This window comes from Typopeltis vanoorti, chromosome 8 (assembly GCF_054136105.1).
Source record: "Typopeltis vanoorti isolate ZY-2024b chromosome 8, IOZ_Tvanoo_1.0, whole genome shotgun sequence".
Classification (NCBI taxonomy): Eukaryota; Metazoa; Arthropoda; class Arachnida; order Uropygi; family Thelyphonidae; genus Typopeltis; species Typopeltis vanoorti.
The window spans coordinates 111,912,908-111,938,532 of record NC_143556.1 but is presented as its reverse complement, the minus strand read 5'-3'; the positions used below and the strand labels follow the sequence as shown (position 1 = coordinate 111,938,532).

General features: G+C 35.1%; 1 protein-coding gene across 4 annotated transcripts in view; it reads right to left on the bottom strand.

The window, feature by feature from the left end:
• The window catches only part of LOC150104286 (wings apart-like protein homolog), a 401,535-nt gene that overhangs the window by 12,573 nt on the left and 363,337 nt on the right, over positions 1-25,625 (bottom strand). For all 4 annotated transcript variants that reach the window (XM_090396897.1, XM_090396894.1, XM_090396895.1 and 1 more), the window contains 2 exons: positions 22,387-22,475; positions 13,917-14,012 (listed from right to left, as the gene is read on the bottom strand). In XM_090396897.1, coding sequence (XP_090253023.1) covers positions 13,917-14,012; positions 22,387-22,475 — 185 coding nt within the window. The remainder of the gene's footprint in view (positions 1-13,916; positions 14,013-22,386; positions 22,476-25,625) is intronic.

Sequence of the window (25,625 nt, the reverse complement as noted above, 5' to 3'; positions counted from 1 at the left end):
TTGATTCATGTTAAAACTTTCTAATGCACTTTTATTTTCGATATGACATTCAATTTTATCCTGCTCTAAACTAAATGGTTATCATTTCCAATTTCAAATCCTCCATATACCGTTAGTGATATCATTGTATATTTTCTAGTAAAGATATCACTATCAATAATAACAGTCAATGAGACTCAAAACTAAATGGTGATTATTTAAAATATCCTGTGGTGTCTTAAACTAGGATGAAGATTTCACTAACAGTAATGTTAGTGAAATCTTAGTAATGTTAGTCAATGTAACTTTTCTATTTCTTGCATTTACTTTTCATGTGAATTTGTGCACATCTTAATGTTTGAGCATGGTAGTAATAATAACTAGTTCATGTCCTGAACAGAAATCCAGCAGGCAGTTACTATTGTTATTAGCTTTGTTATTTTCTTCAAATTTTCCCCAAACATCTCTATATTCTGATAGTCATATTTCTTACTTTGCTACATAGATCTCCAAAAAGGACCAACTTTTAATTTTTCTTTGTGGCAGCTGCCTTCTGTAAAACCTTGAAAAATATCTTCACTTCTTCCTTAGAAGAACCTTTTGTAGAACAATAAACACAAATAAGTGTCAGTGTCCGGTCCCTCAATTCTGACATTTTCCCACATCACCCTACTTGATATTGGCTACCATTGAAGAATATTATCCTCCTATTAATGTTGAATATTGTAGAACTACAACTATTTTTCCTTGATCATTACTGATTGAATATAACATCTTGTATTTGTGGCTTATAAAAATCTCCCATTTTTGTCTTCTTTAATGTAGTATTCATCAATTTTCAATACTTTCCCACTTTACCTTGATCATTGTAGTCTGAATATAATATTTTGTATTTGTTACTTAGAAAAATTTCACCTATTTTTGTCTTTTATTTATATCAGGCCTCACACATAAGAGGTCCCAAGACCTATGACATGACACTGCTGTGTGTGTGTGTGGGTAAGTGAGAGATGAAAGAGAGGAATATGTTGATGTGATTTTTGAAAACCTGAAGGTTGTAGTCAATGAAGAAAATAGTAAAGGAAAGATTGTTCCAAAGAGATGTAGGAAATGAAGGCACAGCATGATAGGTTGGTTCAACGAGTTTGGAGTTGAACTGTAAATGAGTGTTGGCTGGCAGCTGTTTGTTCATATATGAGTACAGTTACCTTTATCATCTTTGATTCCTTTTACAGTACTTGTTTTTCCATTTGTAAGCTTCTTCAATAGCCTCCAGAACATTTTGCCACTTTCCTGATATTTATTTTCCAAAGTCTTACCGAAATCTTCCCATGACTTTTGTTCAGCTATTTTTACAAACAGATTAGCTTGCTTACAATTTTTTCTGTATTCTTTTAGGGCATCTGCTAACTTATTTGCTAGAAACTTGTGGTATCCTTCTTCTTTTCCCAAACTGCTTCTTTAACTTCTTGTGTCCACCATGGTGTTTTTATTTTTCTATCCTTGCATACATCTTCACCACATACCTCCCTGGCTGAATCAATCAATTTCTTCTTCAGAGTCTTCAAGGTTGGTTCTTGATTCCAAACTGCTGCATATTTTCTTCAATAATGTTTGCATAGTTGAGTCTACAATTTACACGTAAAAGCTGCTCAACTTAAACATTTTAAAAACTTTCTTACATACCGTTCTTTTCAATGTGATATCCATTTTTACCCTGCTTGGTACTAAATAATGGTCACGTCCAGTTTCAAATCCTGTGTACATTCTTGTATCCTGAACCAGCTTTATGATACGAGGCTTTTCTTAATTCTTGTGTCTTCTCTCCATTTGAACTTGTGCACATCTTTATGTTGAAACATGGTGTTAGTAATGACTAGTCTGTGTCCTGAGCAGAAGTTCATGAAATACCTATTCTTGACATCATTCTTTGCAGGTCTTTGGAAATTTTCATCTATAGAAATTCTCAAAATTCTTCACTAATCTTAGCATTAGGTTTACTGATTTAACACTACTTAACAGCCTTACATGAAGACATCATGCACCACATTAATTTTACAAAGATTCAATACAATATAATTACAGAAGATTATTTCAGTCAAAACAATTAATATTATTCCAAGTGCATTCTCCTAAACAAAACCCATGTAAAAGCGATTATGATAAGTTACAAAGTCACATATCATGAGAGATTTTACAGGACCACAGGCCTGTGAAATCTCTCATATAAGATTTTAGAGGACCACAGGCACAAATAAGTTTCATTGTCCATTTTTCCATTTTGAAGTTTGGCCACATAACTCTAGTTGAAACTACTTTCCAATCAAGAAGTTTATATTCATGTTCAGTGTTGAATGATATTGCTTCTCCTTCCTTTCCTCGATCATTATTGCCTGAAAATAGCATCATATACTTATTTAGTATTATCTCACCTGCTTTTGTCTTCTTTGTCTCAGTAATGCTAATTATGTCCATGTGGTACTTTTCCAATTCTTCTGGAAGTTCGATTTCCTTTCTATTAATACTCCTTATATTGATGGTTCCTATTTTCAGATCTTCTGATGTTGGGTTTATTCTTCTTCTTCTAGATGTTGAGTTGGAGCTTGTTCCAGTAGCTGACTTTTCACTGTTTGCCCAGTTCCCTGACAAAAACAGTGGGGGGGGGGGGGGGGGGTTGTTTAACTGGGCAACTCCCCAGCAGACATGAAATTTCATTGTGTTGCACCATCATATGCAATTGTGGTTTAAACCCCCCCCCCCATGCAACACCTGCCATGATGTTTATAGACATCCAGCTAAATCTGGATATGATTCTGTAACACCCATTGAATAATATGGATAAGAAGTGCAGTTCTGGGATTTTTCATCCCGCAAAGCAGGAAAACTGGCCTTGAGAACTCAACACTACAGGCCATAGGATACACCGGGGCATAAGGCTGACCACCTTATCCTGTAAACAGAGTGAGGTCTGATGATCAATGGACCCTCGACACCGCAAGGTAAAAGAGGGTATAAGGAAGAAGAAGATGATGATGATGATGAAGAAGAAGTGCAGTTTGGTCTCATTATTTCATCCACCTTGGCCAATAGGGAGGTAAGCCAATAACAAGTACAATTTGGTTGGCTAAGTTCCAAATTGCCAGCCCATCCTTGTTCATTAAGTACCCAGTAGATACCTACTAGAGGGGCACACCACATGAAGGTGAGGATTGGATTAGGTCAGAAGCCCTAGTCAGTTCTCTGTATTCCTGAAAGGCAATGTGAAGGTCTCCTCCCAGTTATTTGGCTTTGACCCTTTCTGCTATTTGAATTCATTTTTCACCTTTTTTTTTTATGGTTCGTGTTTTGCTTTCATATAATAGAATTGGTTTAGATAGGATGTTATAATATGATTCTAGTGTATTTTTGTAGTAGGGATAGCTTGAATATATGATTTATTATGCCATTTATCTTAACAAAATTTGATATTTTAGTCTCTACATCTCTTGACCATCATATGATAAATCACATTATCTGAGAGTATTTTATGATATCTCACTATTTTACTTCTTACTCTGTTTTCTCATTTGAAAGCGTTGGGTCAAAGCTGTATAAATGAGAGGAGACCTCCACATAGCCTTTAAAGGAATGCGGAGAACCGACCAGGGCTTCTGACCTAATGTCCAATTCTCACCTTCTCGTGGTGCACCCTGTTGGGTATCTACTTTGATACTGAACGAACGAGGATGGGCTGGCAATTTGGGATTTAGCCGACCAAATTGTATTCTTATTGGTTAAACCAAAATAAAAAATGATGGTACAACATGACAAAATTTCATGCCGGCTGGGGCGTCGCCCGGTTAAACAAGGCCCCCGTTGTTTTCGCCAGGGAACAAGGGCGAACAGCGAAAAGTCAGCTACTGGAACAAATCTAAAAACAAACCCCAACTCAACATCACCAGAGTTAAAGATCAGTACTATCAACGTAAGAAGCCTGAATGGCAAAGAAATGGAGCTAGCTGAGGAATTAGATAAGTACCAGATCGACATAATAGGGGTGACTGAAACAAAAAAGACCAAAACTGGTGAGATCTTTCTGAGCAATAAATACAAAATGTTATATTCAGCCAATGACAATCAAGGAAAAGAAGTAGTAGCCGTAGTATTCAACACAAAATATGAGGCAAATCTTCTTGAATGGCAGTCAGTCTCAAGTAGAGTAATGTGGGCAAATACGAGAATGGGAAACTGGACAATGAGACTTATTTGTGCCTATGGTCCCACAGAAGGTTCTACTAAGGTAGAAGTGGAGGAATTTTATGACGCTTTAGAAAAAGCAACTGACACAATGAAAAAGGAAAAGTTGGTCCTTGTTGGGGATCTAAATAGCACAGTAGGAAATGATTGTGAGACATATAAAAATATTTTGGGAAAATTTGGAGAAAAGAGCAAAGCTAATAATAATGGCAAATATCTGTTGGATTTCTGCTCAGGACATGGACTGGTTATTACTAACACCATGTTCCAACATAAAAATGTGCACAAATTCACATGGAGAGAAGAGGCTAGGAATAAGAAAAGTCTCATTGACTATGTTATTGTTGATAGTGATGTTTTCTCCCAGGTGCAGGACACCAGAGTGTACAGAGGATTTGAAATTGGAAGTGATCACTATTTAGTCTTGAGCAGGATAAAATTGAATTTCATATTGAAAAGAATAATATGTAAGAAAGTTTTAAAGCGAATAAAAGTTGAGCAGCTCTCAGATGTGAACTGTAGACTAAAATACAGAAAAATTATTGAAAAGAAAATGAAAGAGTTTGAGAACAGAAATCAAACCTTGGAGATTCAGTGGCAAACTCTGAAGAAAACTTTGATTGATTCTGCCAGAGAGGCATGTAGTGAGGTTGTGTGCAAGGATAAATAAAATCAGAACTCCCTGGTGGACACAGGAAGTTAAAGAGGCAGTGAAGGAAAAGAAGAAAGCATATCAAAAGTTCCTGGCAAATAAGTCAGCTTTCACTCTTACAGAATACAGAGACAAATGTAAGAAAGCTAAACAGTGTGTAAAACTAGCTAAACAAAAGTCATGGGAGGACTTTGGCAAGAATATAGAAAATAAATATCAAGAAGGTGGCAAAATATTCTGGAGGTTGTTGAAGAAGCTTAGGAATGGAGGAAAGAGTAAAAGGAGTTAGAGATGATAAAGGTGACATGAAAACAGGAGAAAAAGATATCTTTCAAGTATGGAGTAATTACTTTGAAAAACTGCTAAATGAAACAAGCAGCGATGACAGCACAGTGATAAAAAACACTGACCAGGCATTCAGTCAGGAATACATATCCATACTTGAAGTAGAAAAAGCCATCAAAGGCTTGAAATGTGGAAAGGCAGCAGGAGTAGATGATATTCGACCAGAAATGCTGAAGTATGGTGGTATAAAAGTCTTACAGTGGCTGCACTGTATAGTTCAGAAAGCCTGGACCGAGGGACGAATTCCCGATGATTGGAGTAGAGCTCTCATAGTACCCATATATAAAAAGGGAAATAAAACTGAATGTGAGAATTACAGAGGTATTTCCCTACTGAGTGTTCCTGGCTAGATCTATGCAAGTATACTTGAGAAACGGTTGAGAAGAATTGTGGAAGAAAAGCTTGGTGAAGAACAAGCTGGATTCAGGCCAAATAGAGGCTGTCAGGATCAGATCTTCACTTTACGACAAATAGTTGAAAAAGCATGGGAATATAACAAAGATCTGTATTTAAGTTTTGTCGATTTGGAAAAGGCATATGACAAGGTGCCAAGAGAGAAGCTATTCAATACGCTGCAGTTATATGACGTCAATGGGGCATTATATCAAGCAATACTTAGTCTTTATTTGAGTTGTAAGTCAGCAGTTAGAATTGAAGGAAGTACAGGAAGATGGTTTAATGTTAAATCTGGTGTGAGACATGGATGTACATTATCCCCTCTGTTATTCATTATCTATATGGATCACATTATGAAAGAAAGTGGTATTAAACCTGATATCAAAATTGGAGACATTAATGTCAGCTCTTTGCTTTATGCCAATGATGTTATACTTCTAAATAAATCTGCTACAAGTCTGCAAGATTCTCTAACTAAATTGAATAGCTGTTGTAATAGATATGGTATGAAGGTCAACAATAAAAAGACGAAGACAATGAAAATAGGCAGAATCATTGAAAATGTCAACTGTGTTGTGAATGGAGAACCTGTGGAACAAGTAAAACATTTCAGTTACTTAGGCACGATTTTTACTGAAGATGGTAAATTAAATATAGAAATAGACAACAGAATCAGCAAAGCTGGTATGGTGGGAAGTCAATTGAATAAATTCATATGGAATAAGAGAGAAATTAGTCGGAACACTAAATTAGCTGTATACAAGACAGTGTTCAAACCAGTTTTAACTTATGGATCTGAGAGCTGGGTCAGAAGTAAAACACTTGACCAAAGACTAGAGACCGCAGATATGAGAGTCCTGAGAAAGATTATAGGCGCGAACAGATGGCATCAATGGCAGTATCATATTAAAAACGAGGATATTAGGAAAGAACTTGATATTGTCAGCATCCAGGAATGCGTTAGCAGAGCTAATCTCAGGTGGTATGGTCACTTAAACAGAATGGGCGAGGAAAGATTAGCAAAACAAGTGTTCTCTGCCAGGTTGGCAGGAAAACGACCCAGAGGAAGACCAAGATATAGGTGGATTGATACAGTACAAAGTGCATTAGACGATAGAAATATAAGATCTGATAATGTTGGAGTCTTGACAAGTAACAGACTGATTTGGAGGAAAATTGTAGATAGGAAGTTAGTATTGATGTAAATTTGTAAATGATGTAATGATGTAAATTAGATGTACTGTCATATCCTGTACACCCCTTGAGGGTACATGGCAGGAATTTGATGATGATGATGATATTTTCTGTTCTGAGATCCCATTTAATGATTTTACTGATCTTTATAAATCATCTTCTGATATAAGCTAGCTGTTGAAAGTAATTTCACTTGGTTATGCTATAAATTAAAGATGCCAAGAAATTATATTCTTGGTTTCATCCTTTATCCAAGTGTAAGCAAAAAAGGTTTGTGTGAAGTAACTTCATAACTGGGAGACTTGTATATAGAGGTTAATGACTTCATGTCAATTGCATTAGTATCCTATAATGCATGGCACATATACAGGTGGTCCCTGGGTTAGGGATGACCCAACCTACGGCATTCTGTACTTACGTATGGGCTCCAAAGGTTCCCAATAAGGATAATTAATAATTAAATAATTAAATTAATAATTCAGGAACTAGTTTCTTCCATGTATGTAAACAAGTGGTAATGCACTGCAATTGGACACCAATGTCATAAACATAAGAAAGTTTATGACAAAAATATTAGCTGAGGCCTTTCATCTCACTGAAGCAAGATTTGCTAACTTAAGGAGCAGTTAATGAGAACATCAGCTGCTACAAGACCATTTATGATGAAAAAGAAAGAAAAAGACTGTGCACACAATTCTGGATACCTTTTTTTTTCAAGAAACTTACTTCAGTAGTAAGCTACCCTCAACCAGCAACAGAATTTGATCCTGATTCTCCAGCACCCACTACACCATCTCCATCGTCATCTTCTGATTAATGTTAGCTACCTTCTTGCCTCAAAAATGCCCCCTTCCAGTAAACAAGTCATTGATACAACATTAGATAAGTGTTAACCTTTAATATTATTTTTTAGAAATTTCTCCTATCTAAACTTTCTGTATGAGTTTGTTTTTATGTTCTGTTTGTTTGAATTAAAAGAAAGAGCACAATAGTTTGTGTAACTTATTATTACAGTACAGAGATATTATTACCATTATTATTACCGTATATGTACTGTTCATCAGGGATCTGAGTTACGTACAAATCTGACCTAAAGACATTCACAGGAACGTATCTCATAACCCAGGGACTGCCTGTACTTACAGACATGTATAATGTGTATGTATTATGGGAAGGGCCACTACTCAGACCAGTATTGCTCTTTTGTGAGGTCTCACCGGTGGGAACCAGACCCAGAAGAGAAACCAAGGTTGAAGTAATGCAGAAGTCTACTACTGCTGTCCTCTACTTCGACTACTTGCATGTGGAAAATATATGACTTCTGAATTACTTCAACCTTGGTATCTCTTCTGGGTCTGGCTCCCACTAATGAGACTTCAATAAAGGTTGACACTGATTTGGTTAGTGGCTCTTCCCATAATGCATGGCATTATGGGAAGAGCCACTAACCAAATACATGCCTGCAAGGATATGTGCCTTGTGTAATTGGATACTAAGGCAATTGATGTGAAGTCTTTAGTTTCTATATACTAGTAGAACAGTCACGAAGTTGCTTCATGTGCAAACTTTGCTTACACTTGGATAAAGGATGAAATCAATAATATAATTTTGTGGCATCTTTAACTTATCTTCTAATATTGCTAACATAATCTGATCATCTGCAAAAAAAGGTGTATCTATGTTTGTTTATGGTCTGTTTGTATACTAAGATGGGTTTTATGCTATTTCAAGATTGTAATAGTGTATATCCCTCTATATATCTTTTCATTCTGATATTTATTCTAATTTGATTGCTGTTTTAGTTTCTATATATATATATATATATATATATATATTATAATAGTTGTAAGAATTGGCTTAGTAGATTTAAATTGACTAATATTTGAATTGGTTTGAGGACACATTGTGGCTGGTCAGTGAATTTAGCGCTTGTGTAAAATTGGTGATTTTTGTCTGTTTTATTGTGCTTTTTCCTAGAAAATTAGTTTTATAGTATGTTAATGTAGATTTTAGTGTATTTAGTATTTTATAACATTTTTATTAAGATATTTCAACAATAAATATCAGTTTGAAATGGCACCAAAAATGCACAAGAAAAGCAATGCTAAAAAGAAAACCACAGGTGAGAAGAAGGTTAATGTAAATGAATTAACCTCCAAAATAGTAAAATTAAAGCAGATCAACAGAGAAATGATGCGAGAATTACAAAAGTCAGGAGGTGTTTAAATGAGCATAGGAAGAAAATGAAAATTAAGCAGCGGAATAAGAAACAACAAAGCACGGAAACAGGTAAGTCAGGAAGTAATGAAAATCAGGTAAGTGACGTTGTTAGTAAAAAGAAAGAAGTTATTTGGTATGGTGACTATAATAAAAAATGCTATTGATGAGTGAGTTATAACTTCGAGTTTTCCTGGAGCAAAAATTAAGAACATAAAGGAAGCAATTCAAAAACAAAAAAGAAAAGTAAACAAAATCATAACTGTAGTATGTACTAACGACTTAACTAGTGATCAGTTCAGTATGAGAGAGGACATGAAAGGGTTTTTGGAAGAGTTTAGAGTGAACAGCGAAAAAAGTAAAAATCGCCAGCATTTTACCTTGATACGATAAAAATGAATTAAGAAGAAGAGCTTTGACGGCAAACGATTCGATGCATAGGCTGTAGAAGGAATGGATGTGTGGAGTGAGTTTGAGGGAAGACTGGATTTGTATAAGAGGGACAGCTTACATCTGAATGCATTTAGTATCAGGAGTCTAGAAAAGACTAATAACTGGTATGTGACCTAACACAGAGAGTCAGGGAAACTAAATTATAAAGGGAGGAATAGTGAGAATGTGAATATAAGAACAACAATGTTATATAACTGTATTAATGAAGGGAATGGGCTTTGTCACGATAATGTTGACAAGGAGAGAACGATCTCAACTTTGTGTTTGTCTGGTTGGGACCAATCAAACGTGTGCAAAGATGTTTATATGTATAAAACACTAGAGAAGAATAAAGATCTACAAGTTGTCCAACTGTGTCATGCAGACTGCAGACAAGAGTATACAAAAGAACATGCAGATAAATTATTATGTTTGTACACGAATGCTAGGAGTATCAGAAACAAAGGGGTAGAGTTTGTTGCCTTAGTCAATATGTTGGGTCCTCAGATTGTAGGCATTAGTGAGACCTGGCTATCAGAATCAGACATTCTAACTGGTATCGAGTGTAAAGGGTACACTATTTTTAGGAAAGAAAGAGAGGATAGGAGAGGGGGGGAGCATGCTGCTAATGATATCGGATGACTTGAAACCAGTTAGAGTTGAGACCTATGATTGTAGTGCTACTACTACTACTAACAGTATTTCATGTGGTAGTGAGTTTGAAGCCATCTGGTGTGAGGTGGAATCTAAGAAGATCAATTACATAGTGGGGTGTTGTTGATTGTCAGTTGCTAGTGATGAAGAAATGCATTACCAAATAGACAAGATGAGCATGAAAAGAGTAATCATAATGGGAGACTTTAATTATCCAAATGTTGATTGAGTAGCAGTAGAATCTCATTAGAAGAATGAAAATGCATCTATTGAACTGTTGTGAGACAACTTCTTCAAGCAGCATGTGAGAGAAGGAACTCTAGGTCAAAGAGTGTTCAATTTGATTATAGTGTCAGAGGGTGTTTCAGTTAAAGATGTAACTATTCTGCCTACGGTTGGTTAAAGTATTCATGCAGTACTCACTTGAGAAGTGACTAAGTTTATGAAACTTAGTGATTCAGAAAAGGTTACATGCTGAACTATAAAGCAGGAAATTATGACCAACCGAGGAGTAAACAAAGTCAGTGGAATGGGATCGGTTGATGGGTGGGAAGAATATCAACAATATGCATGGGAAGCATTTAAACAATACTTAAATGATGCGATATCAGAATGTGTCCTGAGAGTTCGAAGAATTAACAGAGAAGGAGTCAAATGGATGTGTAATCTTATTAAGCAAGAGATTAGTAAGAAAAGGACAATGTGGAAGGAATACCATGTGCATAAGGATGATATGCATTATTGCATTATGAAAATTCTAAGTGGTAGGCTAGAATAGTCATAACTGTTGTACTACAGACAGAAAAGTCTGAGTATGACAAGAAACTCGCTCTGCATGCTAAAGACAACCCACAAGAATTCTATCGATGTGCTACAAGTAAAAGAAAGAATGATATTGGGAATTTGAAAGAATAACTCTTCTAAATGCAGATGGCATAAAGATTGTGAACATTGAGCTAACTGCTATCTCTTCAATGGATGAAGAAATGCAGGTATATGAGAATGAGGTATTAGAGCTGTTGCACAAAATGAATAAGAATTCAGCAATAGGGACTGATGGGATATCAGCACGTGTGCTAAAAGAGTGTTCAGCTGAAATGGCTATTTCTTTGACCAGGCTGTTTAATATGAATCTCAGAACAGGAAAGATTCTGCAGGAATGGAAAGAATGCTTGGTAATTTTATTGCACAAGGGTGGTGCAAAGACCGATGTATCTGACTATCGAGCAATTAGTATCTCAGGAGTGGTGGTGAAGATTTTGAAAAAACCGGTTAGAGCTCATGTTCAGAAATGAGTTGACAGTGAATCTCTACTTTGCAATGAGCAACATGGGTTTACTAAGAGAAGGTCAAGCTTTAGCAACTTGCTCACATTCTATAAGAATGTTACCATTGAACTAGACAAGGGGAATGGATACACCATGATACTTTTGGATTTTGTTAAAACTTTTGACAGAATCAGTATGGTAGACTGTTGTATAAAATGGATTATAGAATGTTAGAGTGGATAAGAGGATGGCTGACTGACAGATATCAAAAAGTGATATATATAGGGAATGTGAGTCTGCATGATTTGAGGTAACCAATATTCGATCCATACATTAATGATATTGGGAAGGATTTGATTAGTGACATACATCTATTTGCTGATGATGCAAAGATAGGTAGGGTAATCTGGAATGCTGTTGATATGCAGTACTTTCACACCAAAGTGAAAGTAATTCACTTTGGTGTAATTAGATATCCAATGTCATATTATATTGGTGGGATTGTACTTGAAGAAACTGATGAGGCTAGGGATCTTGGAGTGTTAGTAGATATCAAGTTGAAGTTCAGGGGCCATGTGGCAAAGATTGCAAATACAACTCAAAAGATAATTGCAATGCTGAAACGAATTTTCATAAAGATAAAGATGTCATTTTGCCTCTTTACAAGGCCTTGTTAAGCCCTCACTTGGACTATTGTGCACAGGCCTGGTCTCCTAGTTTCCATTGTGATTCTGATATATTGGTGAGAGTGCAAAAGGAGTGTTAAAAATATCAGGATTATGGAATACTGATTATGAAGACAGATTGAGAATTTGTACACTACTGACATTAGCAAAGAGAAAAAAGAGGGACGATATAATTGAGACTTACAAACTTCTGAAAGGGTCATACAGGATTTCAACTGATGGGATTTTTCAATTTATGGAGGGTGGGGAATGGACAAGAGGGGCATCCTTGGAAGCTGAGAATGAATGACATTAAGAAAGGGTGAGGACTAGATTTTTCTCTCATAGGGTGGTGTGTGATTGGAATAGATTGTCATTGGATGTTGTGGGTGCAAGCAGTGTGAATGAATTCAAGAATAAGTATGACAGCTGGTGTGTGTATTATATGGCCTCCCTTGATGAGTCCCTGACTCTCTGGAGGTCTCTCTTAATAATAATAATAATATTTTAAACAATTTTTGTATGTTCATTTTATCAAAAGCTTTTTCATAAATCAGTATAAGCTACTTCTTTTTTGAAATTCTCTTCTCTTTTCAATTATCAATTTTGAAGTAAATTATAGATTGGTCTATAAAGACATTTCATTCTCCTAGTAGCTTGTTGTTAACAAACAAAAAATAATGTAGCTTCTTTTAATATCCTTTCATGTATCTTGTAACCATTTAGTAGACTAATTCTGCTATAGTCATTGAAATCATCTTTATTTTTTATTTTATAAATTGGAATAATCAGTGCTTTTTTCCCATGAGTTAAGAGTTTTCTAGAAATCCAAACCTTTTTAAAGATTTTCAGAAGTCTTTCATTAAATTTTTTCACTTGCATTTTTGTACAATTATATATTTTTATTATCTTCTAGAGGTGTTTTCCTATTTTTCATTTTATACATTGTATCTTTTACTTATGACATTGTAATATTTTCTGTTAGGTCATTGTTTTATAAAATTTTACTTCTTTATTATCATCAGTTCAGAAATTCTGAAACTAGATTTTATGTTGCTCCCACCAAGAGATAGTATTTGCTAACTGATAGTACATTTTGTGCCATGGGTGGGATAAGCATTTTTTCCCCTTATTTTTTATTAATGTTATTATACAATTTTCCATGTTTGTATTTTTCTTTTCTTTTATTCATGTATTTTATTATTTTAGTTTATTGATTGTGGCTTTGATATATCCTTTACTAACTCAATTACAAAACTGTCCTTTTTCTATGTTTATCGTTTATTTTTTTCTTAATCTTTTTTAACAATAGCACCATTTCTTTTGTACTCTAGTATTGCTTCCACTGACTTGGAATTTAGCCATTTCTGACTAATTTATAAGTCCCCTTTTTCTATGCCATTTAATTATTATTCAAAAGCTTTCTGTTTTTGTCAGGATCTATTTCGGATTTTCCCATTCATCCTTGGTGTCATTTGATTCTTGTTTGGTTTCTGTATTTTCACCAGCATTTTTCATACTTCTGCTTAGTATGGGAATCTTATAATAAAGAAATTGCATAATTTTGTTGATAGGCATTTTCCATTTTATGTTTTTCTTAGCCATCTTGGTTTCAATTAGATTTCTGATATCATCAAATAACAACAAGAGTTTACTTCAAAATCTCAATATTAGCTGAGAATCTGTGATAATATAATCACTAAATGATCTATATCCTCTGCCTAACCATGTATATTTGTATTTCTTTATGTTCAAATACTGAGTTATTCTCATATTATAATAAATACAAAATCTTGTACTGATTTAACTTACATGACATAATTATAGGTTAATTCCAAAATGAAATGACTAACACAACATATATGACAGAATACTCACCACACGAACTGAGAAAGTCAGAAAGTCATTTAAAATTTCTATAATATCATCAAGTTTACCATTTGGCATGGAATTCTTTATTTGGGTAATGCATGCCTAAATAAATAAATAAATAAATAAATATATAAATACCCACATAACCAAACTTTTTACTGAATTCTTTTCAGAGTGTATTTAAGCAAATATACAAACCCAGCATTTCTCTAATGTTATTTAAACTTTTAATGTTTTCTGTAAAAGTTTTTAATCTAACAGTTTAATTATTAAGCACGTTATTTAGTAAACAATTAATAAATTGAATCCATGCAGAAAGTTCTCAGTTATAAACATAAATACACACACCAAATAAAGCTGCATAAGGTATATTTTAACAGGAGAATACAAAGATCAATCTGCATATATAAACTCATTACCTTCAGGAACTAAGCAGTAATGGATGCAAAACGTCCATCCTCTGCAAATGTTCTGTTGCACTAAGGCCCATTAAAAATATTTTACTGTCCATTTCCTTCTAAGCTAATGTATGTGTATATATATATATATATATATATATATATATATACATATATACACACACATTTGTTCATAGTGTAAGCAAAAAACCTTAATCATAGCCGAGTCGAGTAAAAAAACATTGCGAACAAAAGGAAATCCATAGGTAAATCACATAGCCCAGCTGGATTGGTTGGCCAAGTGGACAGTGTGGCCATTCTCTAATCAAAAGGCTGTAGGTTTAAATTCCATCCCAGGCATAAATATTCTGTATGCCTGGTGTGAAACCCCTCCTGCTTACTGAAAACCCAAAATGGCTAGAGTAATGCTTCAAGATTAATCACTGCTTAGCCTTCATAGTAATAATACTATTACAACCAATTATACAAACAGGTATTTATACCTAGTATTATCTGAAGTATGACCTCCAGATTATGATCTTAATATATGTACATATAACAAATTGCATTGCAATTCAAAGAGTATGCTGAGCTATCACCAGTGTGGAACTATTACCCAAATTATGACAGTGAAAACAAAAAGCATACAATTTAATATTGAAACTAAAAACCTTGTCATAATAAATAAGGTCATAATCTGGATTATGACCTTACACACACACACACATAAAAATTTACATTCTCGGGCTCCCATGGGCTACTGAGCATGTCCCCTAGGTGGCAGATGGGGAATCCTGACTACCCCCATTGGATATCAGGACAGTTCTGAATATGTTGAATAGAGAGTCGTGGACCAGTGGTTTTGGGACTGCCAATCCCATGTGAAAATATTGCCATTCACCAACCTGCACTGAACCAGCGTGGTGAATTTATGACCTAACCTTCCAAGATGAATCTGACAGAAATAAAATGGCCCTCATTCTCTGGTAAGTTCGTGAACAGACAGACCACGTCTAGACCTGCAAATATGTCTGTGTTTGATATATTGATGTTTTAAAGTTTTTCAACAAGTTCTTTATGATTGATGCTGATTTCTTTATCTTCTCTCTCAACAGACTAGCGAGGTGTTTGGCTAGTAGGTATGTAGGAGAGTTTCTGCTGCCCACGATCGGGCAAAGTGGAACTCCGTCTTTATGGACTTTTGGTACACCATATAGGCATGGTGTTAATGGATGTAAAGATTTTAAATTTCTTTGTAATTCTTGAGGCCATCCTGTCATACTGCGTATTAAAAGATTCACCTCGTTGTGGTTTTTCATGGTTGGATCTTTATCTAATATATTAATAAACTTAAAAACATCAATATATCAAACAGAGACATATTTGCAAGTGTAGACGTGGTCTCTCTGTTCACGAACGTACCGGTCGAAGAAGTAATTAAGATCATAGAAGATCTCTTTCCAAATGACATTATGCTGCTTTTCAACCATTGCCTCAAGTCTAACTATTTTAAAGTAAACAACACAGTATATCAACAACTGGAAGGCTTAGCCATGGGGCAGTCCCCTGTCACCACCGTGTGCGGATCTGTTCACGGAAAAACTAGAAAATGACATCCTAGCAAAAATAACTCCGAAACCATCAGTCTGGTGGAGATATGTTGACGATGTGTTCATCATTTGGAAAAACACAGAAGATACCTTACATGAGTTCCTCCAAACAATAAATTCTTTCCATCATAAAATTAAATTCACATTAGAATTAGAAAACAATCATCAATTACCTTGGATGTACTAGTTAAAAAAAAGATAATGGACAAATCAAGCTCACAATCTATTGCAAACCTACAGACACCGGAAGTTATCTTCATTTTACATCTAATTATCATTATGCACAGAAACTTAGCATCATATATATGCTAAAAAACAGAGCAAAAAATATCATCACAGAAGAAAAAGACGTACTTGATGAGCTCTCACTTATATCAAAAACTCTATCCAAAAATGGTTATCCACAAAATATAATTCAAAAGATCCTCTACAGAAACAACCTCTAGTGACACAGTATACATATCGTCCATCGTCATACCTTATGCAGGCTGAGTCTCCATCAAAATAGCAAGAATCATGAAGCCTTTTAACATCAGAGTTGCATTTAAAGCTATTTTGACTACACATCACATGTTAAGATCTCCTAAGGACAGCATCGCTTTCTACAAATATGCAAGAGTTTACAGCATATCATGTTCGCGTGGACTGACTTACATAGGCCAAACTTCATGAAGCCTAGAAATCAGAAAGAAAGAACATGTTGGAGATGTAAATAATAACATAACAGACACCTTAGGATTAGCACATCATTTCTTAATTTCAAACCATTCCATAGATTGGGACTCCATGCCATACATCGAAGACGATTTTAGATGTGGAATCTTTAAAGAAGCATGGTACTACAGACAGGAGACAACCTCAATAGAAACCAGGGCATAATATTAAAAGACATTTGGAAAAACTTAATAAATTCATTATGTTTAGCAGAACGCAATTACGCGAAAATTTATAAAATGCGGTTTAATAACAATGACTAAGTCTCCACACTTTATGCTTTTGATATCACAGGTGCTCTTCAATTTGTTTAACTGATTTTTAAGTCGTTACTGCATTCTTTTGTTTTAGCATTTAATGTTAGTATAACCTTTCTCATCTTGAAAAAGCCAGACAGACCCCAGCTGGAAAAACTTGTTGACGATTATGTATATATGTTTATCAAAATTATGGTCCAATAAATCCAATATAATGTATCATAGCTTCATTCAAGACTGCTTTGACAATTTCTATTCTTCTAATCTCTCTCTATTGTAACTTCCATCTTGTCTAATAAATATCAATTTTCATCTGTTCCACAATTTTTATTTCTAATTTATTAATTTTCGAATGTGTCTTTCTGTGCTTACTATTGTAATTTCCTTCTTCTTCTTCTAAATTGAAGGTATGGCCATATTTTTTACTTTGTTCATTTGCTTTGCTCAACAAATTTATTTTTAACTGAATAAAGATTTTTTTTTTTTACTTGATTATTGTTTCTATTAATTTCTTAAGATAAACCCTACCAAATGCTTTATTGTAATCTATACGTCAAAATCAGGCTGTTCAATAACAATGCTTATGGAAGTAAAAATAGGCACATGCGTGTTTCTATGTAACTTCTACTCATGAAAGGGTGGGGAACTAGAGGTACATTATTACTCTAAATGGGCTAAGGGTATTTTTATCATCATCATCAAATTCCTGCCATGTACCCTAGAGGGGGTGTACAGGATATGATAGTATTACATGAAAAATTTACATTATTCCTAACTTCCTATCTACAATTTTCCTCCAAATCAGTCGGTTGCCTGCCAAGACTCCAACATTATAAGATCTTATATTTCTATCTTCTAAGGTACTTTTTACTGTATTAATCCACCTATATCTTGGTCTTCCTCTGAGTCTTCTTCCTGCCAACATGGCAGAGAACACTTGTTTTGCTAATCTTTCTTCTCTCATTCTGTTTAAGTGACATACCACCTGAGATTAGCACTGCTAATGCATTCCTGGATGCTGACAATGTCAAGTTCTTTCCTAATATCCTCGTTTTTAATATCATATTGTCATTGATGCCATCTGTTCATGCCCCTAATCTTTCTCGGGACTCTAATATCTGCAGTCTCTAGTCTTTGGTCAAGTGTTTTACTTCTGACTCAGCTCTCAGATCCATAAGTTAAAACTGGTTTGAACATTGTTTTGCATACAGATAATTTAGTGTTTTGACTAATTTCTCTCTTATTCCATATAAATTTATTCGGTTGACTTCCTACCATACCAGCTTTGTTGATTCTTTTGTCTATTTTCATATTTAATTTATCATTTTCACTAAAAATCGTGCCTAAGTAGCTGAAATGTTTTACTTCCTCTATAGGTTCTCCATTCACAATGCAATTGATATTTTCAATTACACAGTGAATGCAATACCTTCATACCATATCTATTACAACAGTTATTCAATTTAGTCAGGGAATCTTGCAGACTTGTAGTGGATTTATTTAGGAATATAACATCATCCACATAAAGCAAAGAGCTGACATTAACATCTCCAATTTTGATATCAGGTTTAATACTGCTTTCCTTCATAATGTGATCCACATAGATAATGAATAACAGAGGGGATAATGTACATTCTTGGCTGACACCAGATTAACATTAAACCATCTTCCTGTACTTCCTTCAATTCTACCTGCTGACTTACAACTCAAACTCAAATAAAGACTTTGTATCACTTGATATAATGCCTCATTGACACCATATAACTGTAGCATTTTATAGCTTCTCTCTTGGCACCTTGTAATATGTCTTTTCAAGATCTACAAAACTTAAATACAGATCTTTGTTAAATTCCCATGATTTCTCAACTATTTGTTGAGAAGTGAAAATCTGATCCTGATAGCTCTGTAATTCTCACATTCAGTTTTATTTCCCTTGAATTTATATATGGGTACTAGGAGACTATATGGGTACTATCTCATAGTACCCATATATACTCTATTCTTCAAGGATATCTTTTTCTACAGTTTTCACGTAACCTTTATTCTCTCTAATTCCTTTTACAGCACTCTTTAATCCATTTTTGAGCCTCTTCAACAACCTCTGGTACATCTTGCCACCTTCTTGATATTTATTTTCTATGTTCTTACCAAAGTCATCCCATGACTTTTGTTTAGCTAGTTTTACAGTGTTTAGCTTTCTTATGTTTGTCTCTGTATTCTCTAAGAGCACAAGCTGACTTATTTGCCAGGAACTTTTGATATGCTTTCTTCTTTTCCATCACTGTATCTTTAACTTCCTGTGTCCACCATGGAGTTCTGATTTTTCTATCATTGCAGACAACCTCACCACATGCCTCTCTGGATGAATCAATCAGGGTTTTCTTCAAAGCTTGCACACTGAATCTCCAAGATTTGGTTCCTGTTCTCAAACTCTTTCATTTTTTCTTCAATCATGTTTGTGTATTTTAGTCTACAGTTCACATCTGAGAGCTGATCAACATTTATTAGCTTTAAAGTTTTCTTATATTCTTTTCAATATGAATTTCAATTTTAGCCTGCTCAAGACTAAATGATGATCACTAAATGGTAGAGAAAACATCACTATTAACAATGACATAGTCAATGATATTTTTCTTATTCCTTGCCTCTTCTCTCCATGAGAATTTGTGCACATTTTTATGTTGGAACATTGTGTTATTAATAACTAGTCCATGTCTTGAGCAGAAATCCAACACAGGTATTTGTCATTATTATTAGCTTTACTCTTTTCTCCAAATTTTCCCAAAATATTTTTTTGTGTGTGACAATCATTTCCTACTCTGTATTTAGATCCCCAACAAGGACAAACTTTTCCTTTTTCATTGTGTCAGTTGCTTTCTCTAAAGCCTCAAAAAATTCCTCCACTTCTACCTTAGTAAAAGCTTCTGTTGGACCATAGGCACAAATAAGTCTCATTGTCCAGTTCCCCATTCTGATATTTGCCCACATCACTGTACTCGAGATTGCTTGCCATTGAAGAAGATTAGCGTCGTATTTAGTGCTGAATTCTCTGGCTGCTACTCCTTTTCCTTGATTTTCATTGCCTGAATATAACATTTTGTATTTATTGCTCAGAAAAATCTCACCAGTTTTGTCTTTTTTGTTTCAGTCACCCCTATTATGTTGATCTGGTACTTATCTAATTCCTCAGCTAGTTCCATTTCTTTGCCATTCAGGCTTCTTATGTTGATAGTACTGATCTTGAACTCTGGTGATGTTGATTTGGGGTGTGTTTTCAGATTTGTTTCAGTAGCTGAATTTTCGCTGCTTACCCTGTTCCCTGGCAAAAACAATGGGGGGGGGGGGGCTTGTTTAACCAGGCTACGCTCCAGCCGGCATGAAATTCTGTCATGTTGTACCATCATTTTATATTTTGGTTTAAGCCAATAAGAATATAATTTGGTCGGCTAAATCCCAAATTACTAGCCCATCCTCCTTCATCTAGTATCCAAGTAGATACCTAACAGACTGCACCACGAGAAGATGAGGATCGGATATTAGGTCAAAAGCCCTGGTCGGTTCTCGGCATTCATTTAAAGGTCTCCTCTCAGTTATGAAGCTTTGATCCATAAGCACCCCAGATTATTTTTATTTTTATTTATTATTATTTTTTTTTAAATTAATTTTTAACTCTGGAAATTCTACTCTAGAAAACAAAAACTGACCTAAATTTTTCAAGCTACTTTAGGCTTCCAATGAGCTAGGTAGCAATCTCACAAAGGGCGGTGAAATTCATCTTCCACCTAGACACATTCACAAACATCTATATCTATGCTTGGATTCAACCCCACAAGTTTTAGGTTGGAGAGCTGGTATGCTATCCATTTTATCAAGTTGGTTGTAATTTACAGGAGAGTTTTGTGTATAATAATTTTTCATAACTGTATATCATTTATGATATACAGTTATAAATCAAAACCAAACTAATCCCATAAATTAAATAACAATCTATAATTTTATCGAAATGTATCTAGCTATCTCAGTTATATGTACAGATAGGCTAAAGATGTTTGCAAAATGATGTGAAGTACATTTTAAAAATTACTTATTTTTGTGAAACTATACAAATCTGTGTTTATATACATACATACACTACTTGAAAACAAGTCAACAGACATCCCCCATGGGCAAGGTGTATCGTGCCATGTAACGAGCCACATGTCTGTTGCTGGTATAAATTGAAAGAATATTATGCTCCCACATCTGTCTGGGTGAAATCGCTGATAGAAGAGAACTGATAGAGTTTGAAGAGGCACTATGATAGAATACCGTGTTGCAAGTCTATCTGTTTGGCAAATTGTTGAAAACTTGTGCCATCCCAGGTCAACAATCAGTGATAACATATTGAGATGGAAGTGCAGGGAGCCAAATGCTACCTGCAGTGAACAACTCACCACACTCACTGAACGTGAGAGTACATTGCTACGATGGGTAATATGTAAAAACCACCATTGGCCAACATGTTGAATGCAGAATTCCAGGCATTGACTGGAATACGAACCAGCACAAAAACATTCAGAACCAAGGCCCACAACATGGATTTCCATGATAGGACCATAATATGCAAACCCCACAATACCTGAACCAATATGCAGCATCATCTTCAGTGGTGCAGAGTGGGATGAGGAAGTTTGAAAAGTTGTGTCATGGAGTGACGAGTCATGCTACACTCTCTACTAAGCAGATGGATGGGTGTAGGAGATGCCCAATGAACGTCTCTTACCAGAGTGCGTAACCCCAAGCATGGCGGATATCTGTTTGTGGTGCTGCAAAACATTGAACTTCAAGAGGTATCTGAACATTCTGGACAATGCAATTCTTCCTACTTTGTGGCGTTTCTAAGGAACACTGGCCACTGTGTATCTTTCAGCAAGACAATGCACATGTCATAAGGATGCTACTGTAACTGTGTGTTTTGTGGACATGAAAGCCACCACCACACTTGACTGGCCTCCACAGACACCTGATTTCAATCCTATTAAACATCAGTGGGATGAACTGGAATGTCAGGTGAGCTCAAGGGATGTCTGCCACACAACATTCCAGGACCTTATTACATGTCTACAAGAAGAATGGTCCAAAATTGCCATTTATCTCGATCATATGCTTGTAGAAAGTATGCTCCACAGGACTGAAGTAGTCATCACAGAAAAAGGAGGTCCTACATCTTATTAAGGTGGACACCATGGCTGCTTGTTCCTCACACTATGGTGTCCATTGACATCTTCTATATACATACATACATATATATATATATATATATATATATATATAGGAAACAAAGTAAAAAAAAAGAAATGAGTAATCTACAAAATTTTCACCTTATGTCATTCCAGTATGCTCTCTTTCTCTTTTTGTTTATTAAACATTTATTATTTCTGTTACTTTCTTAAGATAAATAAACACTAACAAAAACTGTCTAAAGACAGTTCAAACCTTTTAATATTAACTTACTTACTTTATTATTTTCTGCAAGGAAACCAAGTAAAATGGCCACATATGCACAAATAATGGTATTTTCCATATGCTTATCTGCCTTTGCTAGAGCTAGGGGGAAAAAAGATAACTGCATAAGCATAGCACCATATCTAAAATGATATCTGCTGGGTTTTTTTTTTTTATTACACTTTCAAGAATATATGGATGAAGTAACTCTAGACACCACTACTTATTTTTATATATATATATATATATATATTTTTTTTTTTTTTAAATTCTGTAACTGTAATTTACTGAACAAATTCTTTTATACAAAAGTAAAATCCAAAACTAAAATCATTCAACATGTAAAATTAAAAAAAAAATAAAAAAAAAGGTATCAGAAATCCAAAACAGATTTAATTTGGTATGAAAATCAGTTAATGACAATAAGCAAAAACATTAAAAACATCAACTGCATCCTGAATGGAGAACCTATAGAACATAAACTAACATATGATAGGAAATAGCAGTTTGATGGGTTCTTGAGGTATTCATATAGTGTCATTTGTTTTCCTGAAAAAAATAATGTCTCATACTGCTCTTGTCAACACCACTGATGAAGCAATTTGTGCCTATACAATGATGATCTTTAGTACTTGGCCACTTGGATAAATATAATATTTACCCATTTAAGTGAGACATTTGGGTTCGTTGTTAAATAAAATCAATAAAAAATGCATGCTTTCTTATGTTACTTACAAGTGAAAAAGAAAATCCAAACAAAGCATGCAATTCTACACTGAACTCCCACAAACTGTTATATGAATTTCTATTAAGACATTTACTGGATTAATTAGACTAACAGTGAATTTATTATGTTAATTTTAACAATAACTGGAAGTATCACACAAAGGTGACCTGTAGGCACACGAACAGTATAAAGCACAGGCCAGAAGGGTAACGAGTGTGGTAAGAAAAGCAAAAGCGGATTATGAAAGGAAATTAGCCACGCAAGCTAAAGAGAATCCCAAACAGTTTTTTCAATACGCTGCAAGTAAAAGAAAAAATGTATATGGCAGAATAATTTTAAGGAATGCCGATGGTAGGGAGGTAACTGAATCAGTTGATATAGTGGAATTACTGAGCAAGCATTTTGCAAGAGTGTATCATCCAAATGGTGATATTGCAGGAATGAAGGAATCAATAGCTTATACGGGAATTCAGTTGAATGAAATGGAGGTGAATAGTATTTACAATACTTTAATGTGAATACATTTGTGGGATTGGATGGTATACTACCAGCTTGGGTCTTATGTGAAGTGGCTAAAGAATTGTCAGTGCCCTTGACCATTTTGTTTAATTTGAGTCTCAGGTCTGGGTTAGTCCCGAGGGGGTGGAAAGAGGGGAAAATAGTTCCACTGCATAAAGGAGGTTCCAAGACTGCTGTTGCAAATTACCAACTGATCAGCATATCAGGAGTCATTGTCAAGGTTTTGGAGAAAGTAGTCTAGAGAAAAATACAGGAATGAATAGATAAAAATGGGATACTGTATGGGGACCAGCATGGTTTTGTGAAGGGTAGATCATGCCTCAGTAACATGCTCATGTTTTATAACACAGTAATAACAGCTGAACTGGATAAGGATAATGGGTTTACAGTGATACTGCTGGACCTTGCTAAAGCCTTTGACAGGATACCACATAGAATTCTAATCAGTAAACTGCAGCATATGGGGATGGATATAGGGTTCGTGAGATGGATAGGAGGGTGGTTGATGGAGAGATATCAGAGAGTAGTTTATTCAGGAGTAGAGTCCAAAAGACGGCCTGTGACTAGTGGTGTGCCGCAAGGTTCTGTTCTTTAATTTGTTCATTAACAATATAGGAAAGGATCTGAGAGGAACTGTTCATTTGTTTACTGATGATGCAAAGTTGGGTAGAGCAATAGTGAGAATGCACACGATGTCAAAATTTTGCAGGATGATTTGGATAGATTGGAGGACTGGGCTAAGGAGAATGGATGTCAATTTAATGTGGCAAAGTGTAAAGTTATGCATTTTGGGGTTAAAAGATTAGCAACAGTATACCACATTGGTGGAACTGTACTCCAGGAGATTGACGAGGCCAGGGATTTGGGAGTGTTGGTGGATAGGGAGTTGAAGTTTAGGGAGCACATTGCAAAAGTGGCCAAATCAGCTCATCAAATTACTTGGTTACTGAAGAATATTTTGACGAGCAGAGACAAGCAAGTTATTGTTCCTCTGTATTGAGCCTTGATAAGACCTCATCTTGACTACTGTGCCCAGATCTGTGTGTGTCAGGGTTTCTTCTTGGTGGAGAGGATCCAGAGGCAAGTGACCAAGATGACAGCAGGTCTATGGAATGAACCTTATTTATGAGAACAGGTTGAAGATTTGTGGGTTGCAAAAATTGGTTGATAGGTGGAAAAAGGGTGATATGATTGAGACATTCAAATTACTGAAGGGTTTCTATAAGATTAATTCAGAGGATATTTTTCAGAACAGGACTGGTGGTGGGAGGACTAGGGGCCATCCATGGAAACTGGGTAAGAGTATGGTTAGCAAGGGTGTTAGAACTAGGTTTTTTACTTGGAGAGTGTTGAATGAGTGGAATAAGCTGCCAGAGTCTGTTGTGGGTGCCATGACTGTGAATGAGTTCAAGGCAAAGTATGATAGATACTGCGTTGTTGTGTCCCCCTTTCTTAAATTCTATTAATATATGTACTATACGCTGGGTCCTTCCTAAGGAAGGACCCAGCAGGACACAAAGGAATTGCCTCAGGGTAGAGCCAAAAACAGTGTGGCAAAGACTTTGAAATCTCACTTCTCTTAAAGCATTAGGAATATTTATATTTTTATGCTGCACCACTTAAGCTATTAGATTAAGTTAAACATGTCTTAATGAAGAAGTGATTTCAAAGGTGTACTATAATGACTACTGATTTGCAATCGTGACCTATAACATAATCTATTTTCTCCCACTTAGATTCGTATCTTTTTGCAAGTGGTGCATCGGATTCTAATACTCAGACACTCTGATTAAAGACAGCAAAGGTTTATTTGACACACTAATATAATTTATTATAGAAAGAAACTCAATCCAAAACTTCAATGTTAATCAGAGAAAATTATAGGTATCCTTATTAAGTAAGGACATCAAGAAGCAACATCGATATGTTATTTCACAAACTGAAAAAACGTGACTGCAATATACACATTAATCTTCATATCATATCACATTACTCAGACTAAACCT